The sequence below is a fragment of the Cynocephalus volans genome, chromosome 8, assembly GCF_027409185.1.
Source record: "Cynocephalus volans isolate mCynVol1 chromosome 8, mCynVol1.pri, whole genome shotgun sequence".
Classification (NCBI taxonomy): Eukaryota; Metazoa; Chordata; class Mammalia; order Dermoptera; family Cynocephalidae; genus Cynocephalus; species Cynocephalus volans.
Window position 1 is genome coordinate 106,427,546 of NC_084467.1, and position 17,886 is coordinate 106,445,431.

Below are 17,886 nucleotides of genomic sequence, written 5' to 3' on the forward strand. Positions count from 1 at the left end.
TGATTACAATACCAAAGAGAGGAGAAAAAGAAAGCAGGGACAATTACTGGGGCTATCCTCTTTATCATTTTTTGTGTGTATTGCTCTATTTGTTGTGTGGATTGCTCTGAGCCTCGGTGTCTAAATCTTAAGTCAGGAACAGTGCCTATTTTACATAGCTATTGCAAAGATTAGATGAGAAGACAGGGTAGATGTCTAAAACATGCATATAGTAAGCACTCAGTGTATGTTCCTTTCCTTTTTCTGCTTCATGTTCTGTTAAAGGCTATTCTATTATAAAAGTAAGGCTATAAAGGGCACTGATATTCATTGAATATCACTGAAGAAAATATATTCATTGTGATGGCTTAACATTACCCCGGGATCTGTGATTACCATCATGATGAATATTTTTTCTTTTGTCTCTTGATTTTTGGTCACACATGTCTTTTTGGTTCATTTTATATTCCCTTCATTTTTTCCTCATTTTGTCTTTCCTCCTAGCCCCTTTTTCTGTTTCACAATTTTTATGTTTTTACTATTCATTTTCTTCCAGTTTATTGTTGTGTTTTAAACACGTTTTCTTTCTACCTCAGGAAAATGAAGGGTATGATAGGACCACTTGATTGTATTACTTTTTAAAGAACTTCTGGATCTTTAAAGTCTTTGTGAACTGAATTCCTTTTCTGAGCATTGTCAAGTTTGGTAACAAATGAGAAATATCTTCAGTAGCAGTCCTACTTGGCTCAGTTTTGCTTCAGTTTATATTTCATTTTTCCTGAGTTTTAGTTTTTCAGAAACTAAAGCTCTTAGTCAAGTAATGAAATTTCTCTTATGTGAGCTATAAGGTTGTGAGATAACTCTTAGGAACTGATTGGCCCAGAATCTAGCATAAAGGGTCAAACTTTAAAGAAAGGAGCAGACCTTGCTAATCTACCAGCAGTGAACACAAATGCCACAACAAAGACGACATTCATTTATTGTGTCCTGGAGAACAATTACTTTAGAAAATCTCATGGCTCAGAGTGGCATTGATGGCCCTTTGGAAGCATATGTGGATTCATTACAGTTGATGGCTAATCCATTTTCCTTCCATGTGGCATGTTTAATTAGCTCTGAGAGAGACCGAACTCTGCAGGTGGAACTGGATGGGGCCCAAGTGTTACGCGGTCGGCTAGAAGAAGTTCTTGGAAGAAGCCTGGAGCGTTTAAGCAGGCTGGAGACCCTGGCCGCCATTGGAGGTGGGGAACTGGAAAGTGTGAGAGTTCGTCACAAGCATGCCTTCTGAGCACTGGAGGGTCAGACTGCAGCCCAGGATGGAAAACCTTGTTTACACTAACCAGAGAGAGCTTTGCCTGACTTTGACAGAACTAAATGGTGACTTACTAATTACAGAACTGGTACAAGTAGCATCAACTACAAAATGAAACTCACTTTAGCCTATCTGTATCTCACTGTACATATCTATCCCTAAATTGAATGGTGGAGATTACAAAGTGTATTTGCACATTTTGAATCATACCATTTTAGTTTTTCCACCCATATTCATTTCTTTTCCCAGCCCCTCCTTCTCATTCCCTTATCCCTTCTATGGGCCAATAAAGTTTATTCCTCCCCCGCTTTCACAATCCATTTCACATGTTCCATATTATGTCATAAATGCATGCGTGTGTATTATTTTTGCCATTCAGTCAACTCCTGCTCTTTGAGAGCAGTTTTTTGATCAATAGAAGCTTCAAGATGAGAGAAAGAGATTGAAAGTCTATAAGAATGACTTTGCAAAACTGGTAGAAGTCTTACCAGAAAGTAATGAAAATCAGGAGAGTAGTAGTGTAATAGTAGGGCAGGCCAAGTTAAAGAGCAGAGGCAAAAATTACTAAAGTGTTTATAGCAAACCTCTACTTCTAATATTGTTTTGGAGTTGATTATTGAATGACACAGGTGAAATTAGATTAGATGCAGGTTAAATTCTATTTAAAAATTTTTCTTCATTGATTTCTTCAGGTTCCTTTAAACCAAAGGCACACTGTTTAATTAGAACATGAGTTCAAGAAAGATCTTCCATAGTCAGAGTTCTCTGTGTACAAAGATAATTTCAAATGTAATGTCCCCCTTTAAATTCAGTATTTCACCAGATAACTCATTATAGTGAAAGGAGAATACCACTTCTATACTTCCATTTGGTAGTGACAGTAGATGAAGTCTTATTTTTCACTATTGTATATACATTTCTACATATTAAAATAAGTAATAGCATAGTGCCAATAACACCAAGGTCAAGGGTTTGATCCCTGCACTGGCCAGCCACCAAAAATTAAAAAAAAATAACTAATAGGCTTCAGGCTTTGGAGTGAGTGAATAGAAAGAAATGTTGCAGATTTATATTCATAGGTTTTAGTCATTATCTCAGTGCTTTCTTGTGGCAACATGACAGGTATAAAGAAGAGGGTGCTGGAGATTGTATTTCTGGTGTCTTAAGTGTGAAGGGTATGAAAAGTAACCAAGATCACTTTGGAGGTTTGTGGGTTCGACACTATGAGGTTTCTTATTTCTGCTGGATATAAGTACCCTAGATTAGAAGCTGAGATTTCAGTTACATTACACTTGGAATTGAGGGAAGTGGGATTGAGGCTTTCTAGCACCACAAATGTGACTGACTGCCCCGTCTAAACTATGTGGAGCACAGTGATTTTTCTTTTTTTTTTTTTTTTTACATTTTTTACATGACACTTTATTTGTTTCACATTCATGTGTTGACATGGCTTGCATTTTAAATTCCATCCAAGTTTTTGTAACCTTAGCTGTGCCTATAACAGAGCATCAGTCAAACTAAAGTGGTTAGGGAAAAATGTTCTGCCGGAGAAACACCTGGAATCTTCTGATTAAAGTAGGTTGCAAAATATTGATAGCCGTAGGCCTTCCTCCTAATGGATATGCCATTCCAGTTTTAATGGCTTTTAGAGCAAAAACAAGTCATTTAAGGAAAGAGATAGGAAGTGTAAGCAGAACCGTCCACTTTTCTTAGTCTCCCAATTTTAAGAGATCCTTTTCTGCACAAAACTATTTGTAATTTTCCAGAAGTAAGGAGGAGGTTAATTGAACTATATAAATACCAACCCATCAAAGAGTAGTTTGTTGTGTCATTACAACAAGGCATTTGAGAAATATCTTTCCTTCTACATCTGCTGTTGAGATTCAATCATGGTTGATTCTTGGGTTCTGATGGCCCATGGTAATCACAGTAATTTATGTTAACAACTACTTCTGCTACCAACTTCCAAGAAGGGTAGGTTGATAGAAGGGTAGAAGAGTAGATGGAAAAATTAAGAGATTGGTCTTGATACCATAAATATGACTAAAATCTAGTGCTAACTTTCTGGTCTTGATAGCTAGAATGAGACTTGCAAACAGTGCTAGCTGGAGAGAGCTTGCTGGTCTAACAATTTTGTGTGATAATTTCACATCTGATTAAAGAACACAATTCTGATGAGTTTTGTCTAACTCACAGGTGATGCTGTGATTGGACACATCACATAATCATATTTAGTGTGCTATGATATTCCATTCTCCAGGAGCACAGACTTTCTTACTGTGTTTTTCTACTTCTGTCAGCCATTTTTCAACATTACAATAATTTTAGATAAAGCATCATATGCTTATAGAACTTTGTGCTTGAATAAAAAAGTCTTGAAATAAAAATAATGTAAATTTTTTACTTAGGCCGGGCTTAATTGGAAGCATTGAACTTAAATTAAGAAAAATCTATATTGACAGATTTCATTTATCTCATATCTCCTTTTTGAATGATAGCAAATATACAAAGTAATGGTTGTAAGAGGTCAGGATAGATGAAGTCTGTAGTTTTTGAACTATAGGGTTGAAAAGGACTTCCAAAAGGATTTATTTAATGAGTGAAATGGAATTCCTTATGACAGACATTTCCCCTGAACTCTTTTCTATTGTAGGTTTAAACTATATTATTGAAATCTGATGATTGTTAGCGTCTCCTGTTAATCATCATCTGTATGCTGTTCTCTTTTTTAGCTAGGTAGCAAAGTTACAACTTTTCTTAAAAGGTATGATTGGTCTGTTTTAATATGTGAGCCTTTTATTTTGATAGGGTGTACTCTTTTATCTCCCCCACAACCCCCAACCTTCCTTCATATCCACTTCTCTTCATTCACGTATGGGCAGCAGCAATATTTTTAGTATCTCTACTCCTTAGGGGAAAGTACACTTTTCCTTGTTCATGTTTTTTAAAGATTTTTCAATTACATATGTAGAAAGAGATCTATTAAGGATCAAGAAAATCTTAACCTGTGTAAAGTATTAGATTCTAGCCACAAGAAGTAGTTTCCTTAGAAGTTCCTTTATGCATTCTACTTGCACAGTGTTTACATAAGTGACTTCTGTGGCAAATATCCATAAGAGATGTATCATTTTTATGATTATTTGTGCTCCTAATTCAGTGTCTGGGTCATGAGAAGTTTGGCTCATAGCTTCATAATAGTTCAGGAAAATTGATTTCTCTTTACTTTGGTCTTCCACTGGATCTGGAGTTTTCTGATTACAAGAAGGAAAATTAGATTACACTAAAAATTGTTCCTTTCTTTGAAAAATAAAAGGTTGACCTACCTAAAGTCACCTTACTTTGGACTGTAACCTTTAGAGAGAACAATACGTTAATATCTTTGCTTTCTTTTAGTTCCCATAGCTCTAGTTCCTGTTGTTAGGATAAAGTCACAGTATTCTGGCTTCATGGTCTTTTTGTATGAAAGAGTCACAGAGTCTTCACATCCCACATCCCTGAAAAACTCAAGTTGCCTCAAACTATGGCCTCAGGTAGTATTCTGCAGGTCTGCAGCCAATGTCCTGCAGGGAAAAGTGACAAACTTCCCATGAAGTTACAAAAAAATATTAGTAACCCACACACTTAAAGTCCAGCTTCCATCTTAACTTGTGGAAATTGTACTAATGGTAGAATAAATGAAATTAGTTTTCTTTTAAAGATACTAACATCCTATGAGATGCAAGCATGTAGATTATTTTCTCTCATTTCTCTTAGGGTTAAAGCTCAGGGAGCTCTTTCTCCCTTTGGTAGTATAGAACCATTTGTACCGTAGAAAGAACAGCTAGAAATGTGGAGCTCGTATACAGCAACCTAATAATAAAAAACAGAATGACTGAGTCAATAGGAAAATATGTTGGTGATTTCTGCAGGGTAATAGTTTTTGAGTCTTAGTACATTTTGGAATGTGGATTTAAGCCACTGTCACCATTTGCAGCAATAGCTTTGTTAAAAAATTTTATTATGAGAAAACAAGTATGTTGCGTTTAATAGTCTGAGTATTGACAGAAAATAAGTCCTCATTTTCTTTCCATATAATCACATCAGCCAGGATGAGTTTCCCAAATAAAAAATTAGCATTGTAATTTGCCTCCAACAAAGAATGGGAAATGGAAGGGAAACACAAAACTGTAGAGCTGACAATACTAATTTTACCAGATTTCAAATAAGAATAATTAAATTTATAAAGTGATATATTAATATTTTTTGTGTCACTTGCCCTTTCTTGTTGTTTAAAGCCAAATTTCAGAAATACAAATCTTTATCATGCTGGTTTCCTACTCCTAAAGCTGGAAGGATAAAATAGAAAGTTCAGCAACATCAGAAAATGTTTGATCTAAAATAATATGAAGAGTAGAGGTGTTAAGTACATGAGACAAATTGGCTTCCTTGTTCCCTTGAACTCATAATTGTCTAGCAAATGCTGTAGATTTGCTTTTAATATATAACACTAGTATGCAGTACTTATATTTGCAGTTATCAGAATTATTGCTATAAGATACCTCTCTCTTAATCTATAAACTTTAGAGGCATATGTGTATACAAGTGTATTTTCTAAATCATGAATTTCTTTCTGTTTCCATGAAGTATTATAGTTTGGTAATAAAAGCAGTTTTACTTGCTTTTATCTCTTAAAACTTTGTGGGCTGTTGAGAAAAATTAAAGTGACTCATAACTTCAGATGAAGGAGGAAGTGACATGTTAAACGATTAGAAACTTGTCATGGAATTATTTCCAGGACTATTCCCCACCAAAATAAGCTGTATATTATTCTCTGAAAGTTTATTTCTTCATGACAGTGTGCTGTTAAACTGTGTTAATATTTCTGCTGAAATCGAAAGTGTACTTTTTAATACATAAGTGTTAGAATTTCAGCTACTTTAGATGAGACTCAAAAAATTGTTACTGATCCAATAAAACCTTCAAAGGCCAACAGTAACTACTTGCTTTCATTCTTAAAAGATCTATGAGAAAAGAAGTAGAGAATGCTCATATCTTTTTTTTTTTTTCCTCCCCCTTATAGGAGAATCAGTCTATTGCTCATTGTACTAAAGTTCCAAGTCAAAGTAAGGCTCTGTGGAATGAGTATAAAGGAAGGAAGAAGAAACCTGAATTTTTCTTCCCAAAGAAATGAGACTAAAGAAATAGCATTGCACGTTCCCCAGAGATGTGAAGTGGGCTACTTTACCTTGATAACCCTTTCTCTCCTTGCTGAAGGGGAGTAATAGAAAACAGGACAGAGATTTGAGGAGCCAGTTCTTATGGTGGATGGTGCTGTCTCTTTAAATGTTCCTAGAAAAGTCTGCTTCTTTTGTTCTTTGAGGAAAAGAGAGACCATGAGCAGGAAGAATTCCTTGACGTTATAGAATTATGACATTACAGAATGGGTACAGTGGTCATATGTCCTACTCTTCCCAGGACAGTCCTAATTTACACATGTCCTGGTAGCCTAAAGAGAGGTGACTCTAGTTTTATTGAATAATTACCCTTTTGAAAAAGTAGAAACTGTTTTCAGAAACCTAGTGAGATTTCATACCCCTAAAAGTGCTTTAGATTATGATTTCGTCTTTTTAAGACACTTAAAACACCTGTTTTCTGAATAACATGCAAGCTGGAAGCCCATCTAGGCTCCTTAAGAGATATTGCAATTGAGAAGACAAAGATACACCGTACAGGGGCTTGACTGCAGACAGCGATTTTCTACTGTAGCTCTTCCAAGATTAGAATCTGTCTAGACAAAGAATTTTATTTCTCAGCAGAAGCTATGGAGGACTTTGTGGAATCTTAAAGGTTCCTCATGGTCCTGAACGGAATGGATGCAGGTGGAATTGCAGTTTGATAGGAGGTCTTTTTTCTTTGATCTTCTCATGTAACATTATAATATTAAAGCCAGCAATAGTTGGCTCGTGACATGAAAATGTGAGAGTTCTTATAATGAGCACATACATGGCAGCGTGCCTGGGAGTGAAAGTGAGATGAGCCCTAGAGGACCTGTGGCACAAGAGCCTGGCACCAAGGGAAAGAACATTTGGCACTGCAAACTGATTCATGCTGTAAAGTTTTAGCTCTTCAAATCCCATTTCAAAATTAGTAGTATATGACCTCTGCTATCTTCTAAGTAACAATATGGGAAAATATTACTACCTTTCTGTTGCTCCTATGTGAATGCCTTAAAGAGGAAGTAATAATGACTACAGAGTAGAACTTGGGGAAAATGATCTTGAACCCACCCAGTTTGGACTCATTATTAAAGAATTAAAATGACACTTCATGGGTTTCCCTCTAAGGCTTATTCATGGCGGAGTTTTAAGGTAGTTATAATTTAACGATGATAAATCCTGCTTGTAAAGCTCCTATTCAGAGTTCATCCTGCTTTACTGACAGCTCTATGTTTTTCAACTCTCCTGTGAAGGAGGGAGAGCAAAGAGTATATCTCAAGCCTCCTGCTGAGGGAAACAGGTAATCAGAAGTGAAGTGCAGGTAGAATCAGTAAAGATCATCCAGTTAATAACATCAGGTATAAAACTTCCTTCTGCTGACTATAGATAGGTTCTGTGGCCTTCAGTTTTTTCAGTGCTCAACTTTTCAGCCCATGGACCACTTCAGTTTACCACCACCGCCACCAATAATAAAAATTTTGTTTTAGGAGTAATATTTACTGAGTACACACTGTGTGCCGAGCTGTACTAACCACTTCAAAATCAGCAAACCCTTTAAGGTTCTCAAAAACTGTGTGGAGTGCATAGTACTATTAACCTTGATAAATAAGGAAACTGAATTACAGAAAGGTTATAACTTGCCTATAGTCACATAACTAGTGACAAAAGCAGAATTCATACCTACACAGTCTGGCTCCAGAGTCCATGTTCTTGTGCCATCCTTAACTTAAAAAGTTCTACAAATGTTTGCATTTTTTGCTTCAGTGATATGAATATCTTATATTTGTATAATGCTTAAATTTTCACCCAGGGATTTTATCATGTTATATTTTAGAGGCTTATTTTATTTCTGTGTACTTTGTAGAATCAGATGGCTGGTAGAAAATAATTCTCTAAATCTAAATAAGGGACATTTTGGTATCACCTCCATTTTGTGTGGCTCAAAGCCTAGAAACTTCCAAGAACCACAACTTGAAAACTTCTTTTGAAGTCTCAAATAAAAGTTTTTAATAAAATTGCCAGTGTAACATGTAAAACTTAATCTTGTAGAAACAAGTTAACTTTGAATGAACAGATTCTTAGCTTTCAGAGAATCTAAAGATAGCAGACTATTTTATTTTATATTTTATTAAAAATAAGCAGAGGATTTATCAATATAAAATAAAAGTACAGGTACCTTTAATTTAACTTAGAAATTTAAAGTATTCCAGTTAGTTCTGAAGATAGTGTTTTGTTGCCTCATAAAAGCTTAGAAAAGGGTACCCCCACAAAAGGGAAGTTTTTTATTGTCACTTATTAACAAAATAGAAATGTTAACAGAAAGAGGGATATCTAATGTAAACTTTTATATAGGATCTTGTGTGAGATAATTTACTCATTCCCATATTTTCTATTTAAAAATTTTAGCTTTTTTCTATCTTCAAACACTCAAAAAAAGTTTTCAGCATTCTAGTCAAATTGGTAAAAGTCTGAGCAACCCTTAAGGCTGCCATAAGGAAGTACGACAGACTATAAAGTAGCTTAAAAAATAAACGAAAAAGGAGAAAGGGGAAAAAAAGCGAAACCCTTATGTAGTAGAGTGTTGGGACAAGATGAGCATTCTTCCTTTGTCTCCATTTAATTCCTGATGAAGTCAGAACCATGGCATCTTGTCCCAGAATGAATTAAAGAGGGAGCATTATCTAGAAATGCAGATGTGGCATCAGAAAGTTCTACAAAGGTAAGTGGAGGGCAAAAAGTGTTAGATAAAAACCTTTCAAAACCAGTGACAGTCATCCTTTCTAATCTTCACTTAACCACTCCTGGAACCTAGTACAGAATTATCTTGGGATGTGGGCCCAGCATGGCTCTATAACCCACCAAGAACGGCGTGGGGATGAGGATCCTGACCTCGTAGAGCTGAGCTTTCTTCAACCGTAGGATCCTTCTTTAGTCCAGTGCTCAAAAGGAAAACAATGTGAAAAGTATGTTTTCATAATCTGTCATTGAGCGGGACAGTTCATTTTCTTTGCAGGAAAAAAAAAATTGTGATCTCTACTGTTGTACAGGGAAAGATTTTCCAAAGTAAGTCTAATATGATATGGATGTTCTCAGGTGAATTAACATGCTGGGTTCAGTGAGTTTCCAAAGCAGCCAAAGCATAGGGAGTGTGTTCATTTACTACTACTCAACCAGCACCTTGAGTGAGATGGTTCTGGGGCTGGTTTGAAAAAGTAAGTATTGGAAATTCCTACTACAGAATTTACACTGTCTGCCATGGATATCTAAAGATGCTGACTGGGTAAAGTTGCCTCCTTGTGAGCAGGACTTAGCTGAATAGAACCTTGCCTTGGTCCAAAGTTAATGCAACATTCACAGGGAAGATCAGGGAACTTAAGCTGTTAGGACAGCGTGCTTGCTACCTCTTAATACTTTGATGAGATCAGCCTGAGCCATTGCAAATACTCTGGCAAGAACTTGCAGATGCCAAGAAATGGAATGTAGATGTTAATTGCCCCTGTTCACCTCATCTGCAGAGGGTAGTGAATGCTCATTATCCACACAGAGCCTATCATTCATGGATGTCTGAGCTCAGGAGTAGGTTCTTTGGTCTTGGAGGAAGAAGCAAAGATAAAGACTTGATTTGTCACCAGAAGAAAAAGTGGTTCCTGTCTAACAGTCTAGAGACTTCTTGGCATAGCTAGTCTGAGGACTAGCTGTGTAACCTTGGACAAGCCACCTAATCTCTTTGAGGACCTTGTTATTCAGTGGTCAGAAGAGGAGTTTTAACAGGATGGTTGCCAAGGCCAGGGCCACAACTAGATCTTGAGATTCTCTAACTTGAGCAGGTTCTGTGGGTCACAGTACATTTTCTTGGTGTTCAAATGAATTAACCATGAAAAATTCCTATGCTTTCAAAAAAAATCAGTAATGTGAGCCATAGTTCTTGATCTAAAATTGTATGGGTAGTCTTTTACTCAAACCAATGGAAAGAGAAAGAATTGCCCTAGATTTGTGCTGTTAATACGGAAGCCACTGGCCACAAGTGGCTATTTAAATATAAATTAATTACATAAAATTAAATAAAAAATTTAGTTCTTAAGTTACAGTAGCCACATTTCAAGTGCTCAACAGCTACATGTGGCTAGTGTCTACCATACTAGACTACCTAGGCATAGAACATTGTCATCATTGTAGAAGGTTCTATTGGTCAGCACTGCCCTGGACTTTTGTGCAGACCACAAACTGCAGCTACTTTAGAGCAGCGTGTAGATATTTGTGCTGTGGGGTGACTGTCTATCTTCAGGGAATGAAAGGATGGAATAAATCTCATTTGGACAAAACAGTGAAAGAAATCCTTCAGGCAAATGATGTTGGCATTGAACAAGAGTTTGGGAGAGATGGGGAGGAAGGGAGGTTAGAGGAAGGAATTAGCAAACACCTGAAACATTCTGTGCCTTGGATCTTGACTAAACCTGAACCTCTATAGGTCATAGGATCCCCAGACAGGAGTTCCTCGAAGAGATTGCCACTTTATGCACAACTAATCCCAACAATGGAAAACTGTGAGAGGAGTAGTGCTGTCCTAATCCTCAGGAAATGAGGGATCCTCTCAGTACTCAGTGGTGGGAAAAAGGTTAGTCATGCTTGGCACGTGTTGCAGAAGAGAAAGTTGTACCTAGCCAGTCAGTGACAGAACAGGCAATAATCCAGGCTTTCTTGAAATAGAGAGGAATAACCACTCTATCTGACAGTTGGCTTCTTAGGTATAGGTCTGTGCAGTGAAAGCCAGCTTGTTTTGAGACTTAGGCTTGAGTGTAAAAAAGTATCAGTGATACAAGGAGAAGGCTTGTTTCTGCCTCCCTTCTGGCCCTGCTGCCTAGGGGACTGTGCATATGGGGAAAGGAAGAAATCAGAGGTGGATGGCAGAAGAGTGTAATTTTACCTGCTGTCTGGAAGCCAGGAATTACCTTTCAAAGGTGAAGGGAATCACCTTTCTCTTCTGGACTTACTTCCAGGTGCAGCTGCAGGGGATGACACTGAAGATGCAAGCACTGAGTTCACAGACAGTATTGAGGAGGAGGCTGCACACAATAGCCACCAGCAAGTAAGTCAGTGTCAGGTTTTGGGGTTCCCAGGGTGGAAGGCACACAGCCCTTCTGAGGTCTGATGGTCTCCTGCGGCCCTTGTGGACCTAAAGTGAGAAGATAACTTTTTATATAAACCAATTCCCAGTCTTCCTCTTCTCCTCCCCGAGCTTCCCAGCTGCCTCTGCAACACATATCCTTACTCTGTTTTTCTCTTTAATCCACCCTTTTGTTTTTACTACTTTCGTTTCTTCTGCTTCCTTCCCCCTCCTACCCATCTTTGCTCCTATTTACTCTCCATAGCAATAACTTCAGAAGAATTTTTACTTACAAGACAATGGACACTTCCACTCTTGGCCTTTTGTAGCTGAAACACACCACAGAAGGCAGGGAGTCATCGAAGGGCTGCATGGGGAGGTGGCAGGGCATAGGACCTGCTTGGGGAGAATGTTCTCTGAGAAACTCCAGGAGGATCAGAATGCTTCCAAAGCAGGGCTCTTTCTCGGTGAAATCTCATTATACGAGAGAACTTTGCTGCAACCTGACAAACCACCCAGGTCATGACAAGTCAATGACCAGCAGATGGCACTTCAACAGTAAGCCCCTGTCTGTCAAACCTCAGAACTTGGACTGAAACGCTGTTCCCATCCACCATCAGTGAAGGTGTAACCAGCATGTTTGCAAGCCAAAATGAATGTCCTGGACCTCAGAGATTAAGTCACTGATAGTATTTCCACAGTACTCATTGGAACTCCTATGGGTCTCCACCTTGCCCAGTGGCATTTGGCAATCACATCTCCTAGATGGACCATGCTTATGATTCTCTAAGCTGTTATGAAGAAAGTGGATCATTGGTAGATATCCTTCTGCAAAAGTAGTGGGCCTTTTCCAGTGACAGCTTTCTTGAGGCTATTAGGAAAACTGTAGGGGAAATGAAGCTTGCTGGGTCTGTCTCTACATCTCCTGCATAAAAAAGGAGAAATCTAATGAACCAAAAGAGCCCAAGTGAGCATTCCCCAAATCTTACAGGATTTGGCATAGTCTTTTGCTCTTGAGGACATGAATAGTTGTCTGGGATACTTCACGTCTTCCAACAGTTTCTTTACCTTCTACCAAGATCCCCTTTTTGTTGCTCTGGCCATACCGTCACTTCTCCCTTGAGTTCTTGCATGAGCTCCACTTCTCCTTTTGCTTAAACAGCTTCTTCTGAGTCCTCCTATCCAATGGTTGTGACTTTAATTATGTATACCACTGCCCCTCACTCCCTGATTTCATTGAGGATCTTGGGTGAGAGAAAGGGTTCTGCAGGATGAACAAATGCCCACTCTAAGACAGAGCTAGATTGGGGTGTCAGCTGGTTACTGATGGTTATAGCAACTGTGGAGCAGGATTAACTTCAGAATAAATGAACAGGACAGAGATCTGAGGAGAGTCTGATTCTGATTGACATGCTCTAAACTATCCCTGGTAGTGCAAGTCCTTTGCCCTAATTCTCAGTTTTAGGCAAACTGGTTTATAAAGTCAATTCTTCCTCAGCCTTCTTTCCTGTAGCCTAGCATGGAGCATACGGCCAGAGCCCACTGTGAGAAGGTCATTCCAATCTGAAATGAACTTTTAAGTTGTGGCATTTGTATTTCCCTCACAATGCTTGCCATATTACTTGGCACAGGAGATACTTAGTATAATTGTGAATTAGCAAATGATCAGCTCTTGACTCATGGTAAAGTTTATGTCTGTTGGATGAAGACTCTCTTGGCACCATTTTTCTTTCTACCACCTTTCCTTGAAAATCAGCCTTCAGCTTTGGATAGGAAAAACTTTGGTGTGTGAAATCATTGTAAATTTACTTCATCTTTTCTGGAGTTTGAGGTTGTGACTCTCCTGCTACCAATTAAATAAAGCTTGCTTTGCCATAACTGTTTTGTGTCCAGATTGTCAAAAATTTGTTTGCTTGTTTCCAGGAAAATGGTCCCGTAAGATTAGGATCTGAGCTCCTTCTTGTTGTGTTCTTGGAAGATAAACTTTATTCTTGAAGGTCCTCCTGGTATTAACATTTCATGGGTCATAATTTTTTCTTTTTAAAGAAAATAGTTATACTGAAACAAATAGAACAGGATAACATACATGTGGGAGCTGAATAGACATTTTTCAAAGGAAGACATTCAGATGGCCAACAGGTACTTAAAAAATGCTCAACATCACTTATCATCAGGGAAATGCAAATTAAAATCACGTTGAGAAAGCATCTCATCACAGTTAGACTGGCTGTAATCAAAAAGACTGAGAATAACAAATGCTGACAAAGATGTGGAGAGAGGGGAACTCTCTTACACTGTTTTCCATTAGTACAGCCACTATGGAAAACAGATAGATCTGCCATATGATCCAGTAATCTCACTTCTAGGTATATACCCAAAGGAATGGGAATCATCATGTTGAAGGGAGGCGTGCACTGCCATGTTCATCATAGCTCTATTTACAATAGCCAAGATGGAACCAACCTAAATGTCCATCAGTGGACTACTGGATAAGGAAAATGTGGTATACATACACTGTGAACTACTACTCAGCCATAAAAAAGAATGAGAGAGAAAGAGAGACAGACAGAGAGAGAGAAAGAAAGAGAGAGAAAGAAAAGAAAGAAAGACCACAGTTGTGCTTTGGACTCTCAGAGGGAGAGAACATATCTAGGGTTGCCAGGGGTGGAAGTGAGGAGGGGGAAGGAGGTCGGGGAGGGGTTGGGTGATGGACATGGGAATAATGGCAATTTGTGGTAATGGGCATACTGATAGTATTGTTCTGATCACATCGTGGACACAGGTGGTGATGGACAGCTTTGTACCCCATGAATATGCATAATCAATAATTTTTAAAAAGGAATAAAAAAATAGGTAGACTTTGTTAAACATTTTAAAGCAGAAAGAACCACTAAGGTTTAGAAAAGAATAAATGTTGTGCCCATATTCAAGGCTCATGGCAATGCTCCTTTTAGTTGTTAGTTGGAAAGAGTTTATATAAAAAGATAATATCCCATAGTTTAAACAAGAGGTGGACTTATAAACTTCCAAAAGTGGCTTTATCCAGTCCCCCTTTTGTCACAAATGCTTGATGGCACATGAGGAGATGGCCACCAGCCTAACTAAGCCTGGCTGTAGAGTCTTAGAGACAGACATTCCCAGGAGCCTACCAAATCTCGGGCTCACAAACTCCAGGTGGGATTGGATGCTTAGGAATTGACTGGCTGTGTCTGTGGATCTCTTTCTTCTTTGACATGGATGCACATCTCTTCACAACCTCAACTGCTAGGCTATGAAACACCATTGCACATGCATGCTATGAATCAACCCCACCACAGACCTGTGGCCTAGGTTTTGCCATGCTTTGTTATAGGGAATAGCAAAAGTCAATGGCTTTGAACCAAACCAAGTAGCTCTATCAATCATTGATTCATATAAGCTGCTCTGGACCCTGTTTGCTTCAATATTTTGGTAACCTGAGTGAAGGTATAAAGCATATAACTAATTTTACAAATCATCCTTTATCAGGTGGCCACTACATGATTTATGGAGAGGCACTGTTACCAGACTCAGGTCCAGCTGCCCACCCCCTTGAAAAGGAAAGAAAAAAACAGAAGTCACATGGCTGGTGTTAGAAAAGCAGATGTATTCAGCCGAAGGAGATGGTAGCCTGTCCCATCTCAAAGATGTAGATTTACAGAGGGGTCTTTTAAAGGAAGAGTTGAGGGAATGGAATGTGGGAGGTGAAAAGCAGGAGAGGAGATGTGAGTTATGAGGGTCCGTTTCTATGGGTCAGGTACAAGATCTCACCAAGGTCTCGTCTGGTTTCTGTTCTCAGCTTCACTGTTACCTCAGGACCCTGCAAGATTTTGATTTGCGCCAGTGTACTTGGCTGGTGCCCAAGATCAACTTCGGTCATTTGGCCTTGATCATTTCTCAAAACTCTACGAATCTTCAAAGAAAGAACTTTTAGCTTTGCAAAGTACTAATTAGCTTCTTGGCCTTGTTTTCCTACTTAGCGAGTGAGATAAGAAAGTCAGGGCATGGGAAGAAAGAGTGGAGAGAAAAAAACTATCCTTTTTAAAATGCTCCCCCCTTTGCAGCCCAGGCAGTTTTAGGTCCCAACATGGCTTCAGTCCTGCTTACTCCAATAGCAAGCACATCAAATATTTTGACTACTTTGATAGTGCGGAAAGGATTCTGTATAGCCAGAATGAATTTATAAGTGACAAATATAAGTCGTAATGTTTATGTACCTGCCAGCTGCCAAAAAAGAAAAAAAGAAACTAAATCATAATGTTCATAGAGATAAAAGAAAACATGACCCAGAAGTAGCTGTGGGGGAAGGGTGGAAAATAGAGAGGTCAAAATTGACCAGAAGTTAAGTGTGTAAAACCCAAAAAGGCTGAGAGGACAAAAAAAAGCCAACATGACATTGGAATGTAATATGATTAATATTGGACAGATAGGCAGGAAATCCTTGTACTGAAATAATTAGTCATATGGCAATTAGATTATCATACTTAGATTTTAATTTCTATACTTTTAAAAGCATGGGAAAATACTGGAGAGGAGCCCAAAATGAACAATAAGATCTAAAAGTCAAATTCTCATTTGAAGAAAAACCATAAGATCTGCTTCCATTGAAACATTGAGGAGTAACTTCAAGAAAAAGAAAGGCGTTTGGAAATTGTTTCTGCCTTGTTTTTTTCTCACATGCTTAGAGTTTTACAGAGTTTGGCTGACAGCATTGGCACAAGGATAATAACCAAAAAGTGAAATTGGCGGCTGGGCAGGGTGGCTTTACCTCAACCTCTCAGTATTTATAGGGTGTTATTCTTCTGCTGCCAATGAAATTAAGCTTGCATTGTCTTACCTGTAGCTCCACCATTATTCTAATTCTGTGACTATGACTGCAGACTATTTCCTGAGTACCTTGAGACCTCTCTCATTCATCCTCTTCGGAGTCTGAGTTACAGATAGAGCCTTAGGCATTGAGCCCTGGTATCTTGAGCCATGATCTTTGCAGTCAACAACTTAAGTATTGTGGAGCTGATTAACTTCCCGACTTGTGAGAAGACTCTTGGGGAACTCTATCCCCTCAGGAAGAGAAGAATCATTGCACCCACACGCTCCAGTCCTGTTTAAACCTCATTTGTTTGCATTTGTTTTTAATTTTTTATGTGCTTGTATTTTTTTTTTCCCCTCACTAATCTCTGGATTCTCCTCTACTTCCCCATGGCAGCCGTTCCCCTTGTTTACTTGGTGTGTTCTCCCTACCCAAACCAGTCTCCAGTGCCCTTATGCTAAGGAAGTCCTTGGTGGGAGTTTGTTTAGGTCTGCCTTTTTTTTGTTCCCATTAGAGGCTGCGTTTGAGATCTCATGTTCCTATTGTATCCTCTTTAATAACCTAATTTCTTTAAACCATGATTTTCTTTCAGCTCATCAAGGTGGCTTTGGAGAAAAGTCTGGCAACTATGGAGACCCAGAATATATCTCTTCCCCCTTCTTCTCCAAAAGGAGGGGACAGTAACAGGTGTCTTCAGGAGGAAATGCTCCATCTGAGGGCTGAGCTCCACCAGCACTTAGAGGAGAAGAGAAAAGCTGAGGGGGAACTGAAGGAGCTAAAGGCTCAAATTGAGGAAGCAGGATTCTCCTCTGTGTCCCACATCAGGTAGGACATTTTTCCGAGAGCAGGGGAGCCTGCTGATCATGAGGCACCATAGACAAGGGACTTGCCTTGCTGCAACTAAGGCATTAGTGCTTCCACAGGACTAGTAAGTCCACATCCCAGGCTCCATGAGTTAATGCTACACATTCTTTAGAGGAAAGTTAATTATATTGGGTAATGATAATCACCTTTTGTTATTCAAATAAATCTGGTCTTAATTCAATATAATAATGCCCATTATTATTGCCCATATGCCCATCATACATACTCATATGAGAATCATGGGTAGAAACCTGCTAGTTGTATGACTGATAATATTCTTTTGAATTGACTGTAACATATAAGGAATCTCCTGCTACCTAAGATGTTTCACTGATGTATACAGAAATAGAACAGTCCATGAGGGAGGAGGATTTAAATAGAGGTCCCCCATCTCTACTCAGCTGTCTCTAGGAAGCATGCATCCTTGAATCATGGAATAGTAATTTTAATCATATTTGCTGCCTTATTAACTTTACAAAAATGACAAATAGCTGATTCATTGGCTAGACTGGCCACTCTGTCTTTAATGGCTTTTTTTAAAAAGATGCTTGGGGAAAATGCTGATACTATTGAGCTAATCCAATTATTCATTCACCCCTGAGGG

General features: G+C 38.5%; 1 protein-coding gene across 18 annotated transcripts in view; it reads left to right on the forward strand.

Moving 5' to 3' along the window:
* Nucleotides 1–17,886, forward strand: part of PDE4DIP (phosphodiesterase 4D interacting protein) — a 181,160-nt gene that overhangs the window by 120,929 nt on the left and 42,345 nt on the right. For 17 of the 18 annotated variants that reach the window (XM_063106518.1, XM_063106508.1, XM_063106509.1 and 14 more), the window contains exons 24-26: nucleotides 1,093–1,220; nucleotides 11,484–11,572; nucleotides 17,011–17,243. In XM_063106518.1, the coding sequence (XP_062962588.1) occupies nucleotides 1,093–1,220; nucleotides 11,484–11,572; nucleotides 17,011–17,243 (450 nt within the window). Of the gene's footprint in view, nucleotides 1–1,092; nucleotides 1,221–11,483; nucleotides 11,573–11,855; nucleotides 13,469–17,010; nucleotides 17,244–17,886 lie in introns of those variants that run through there. The other variant, XM_063106525.1, reaches the window with a different exon arrangement.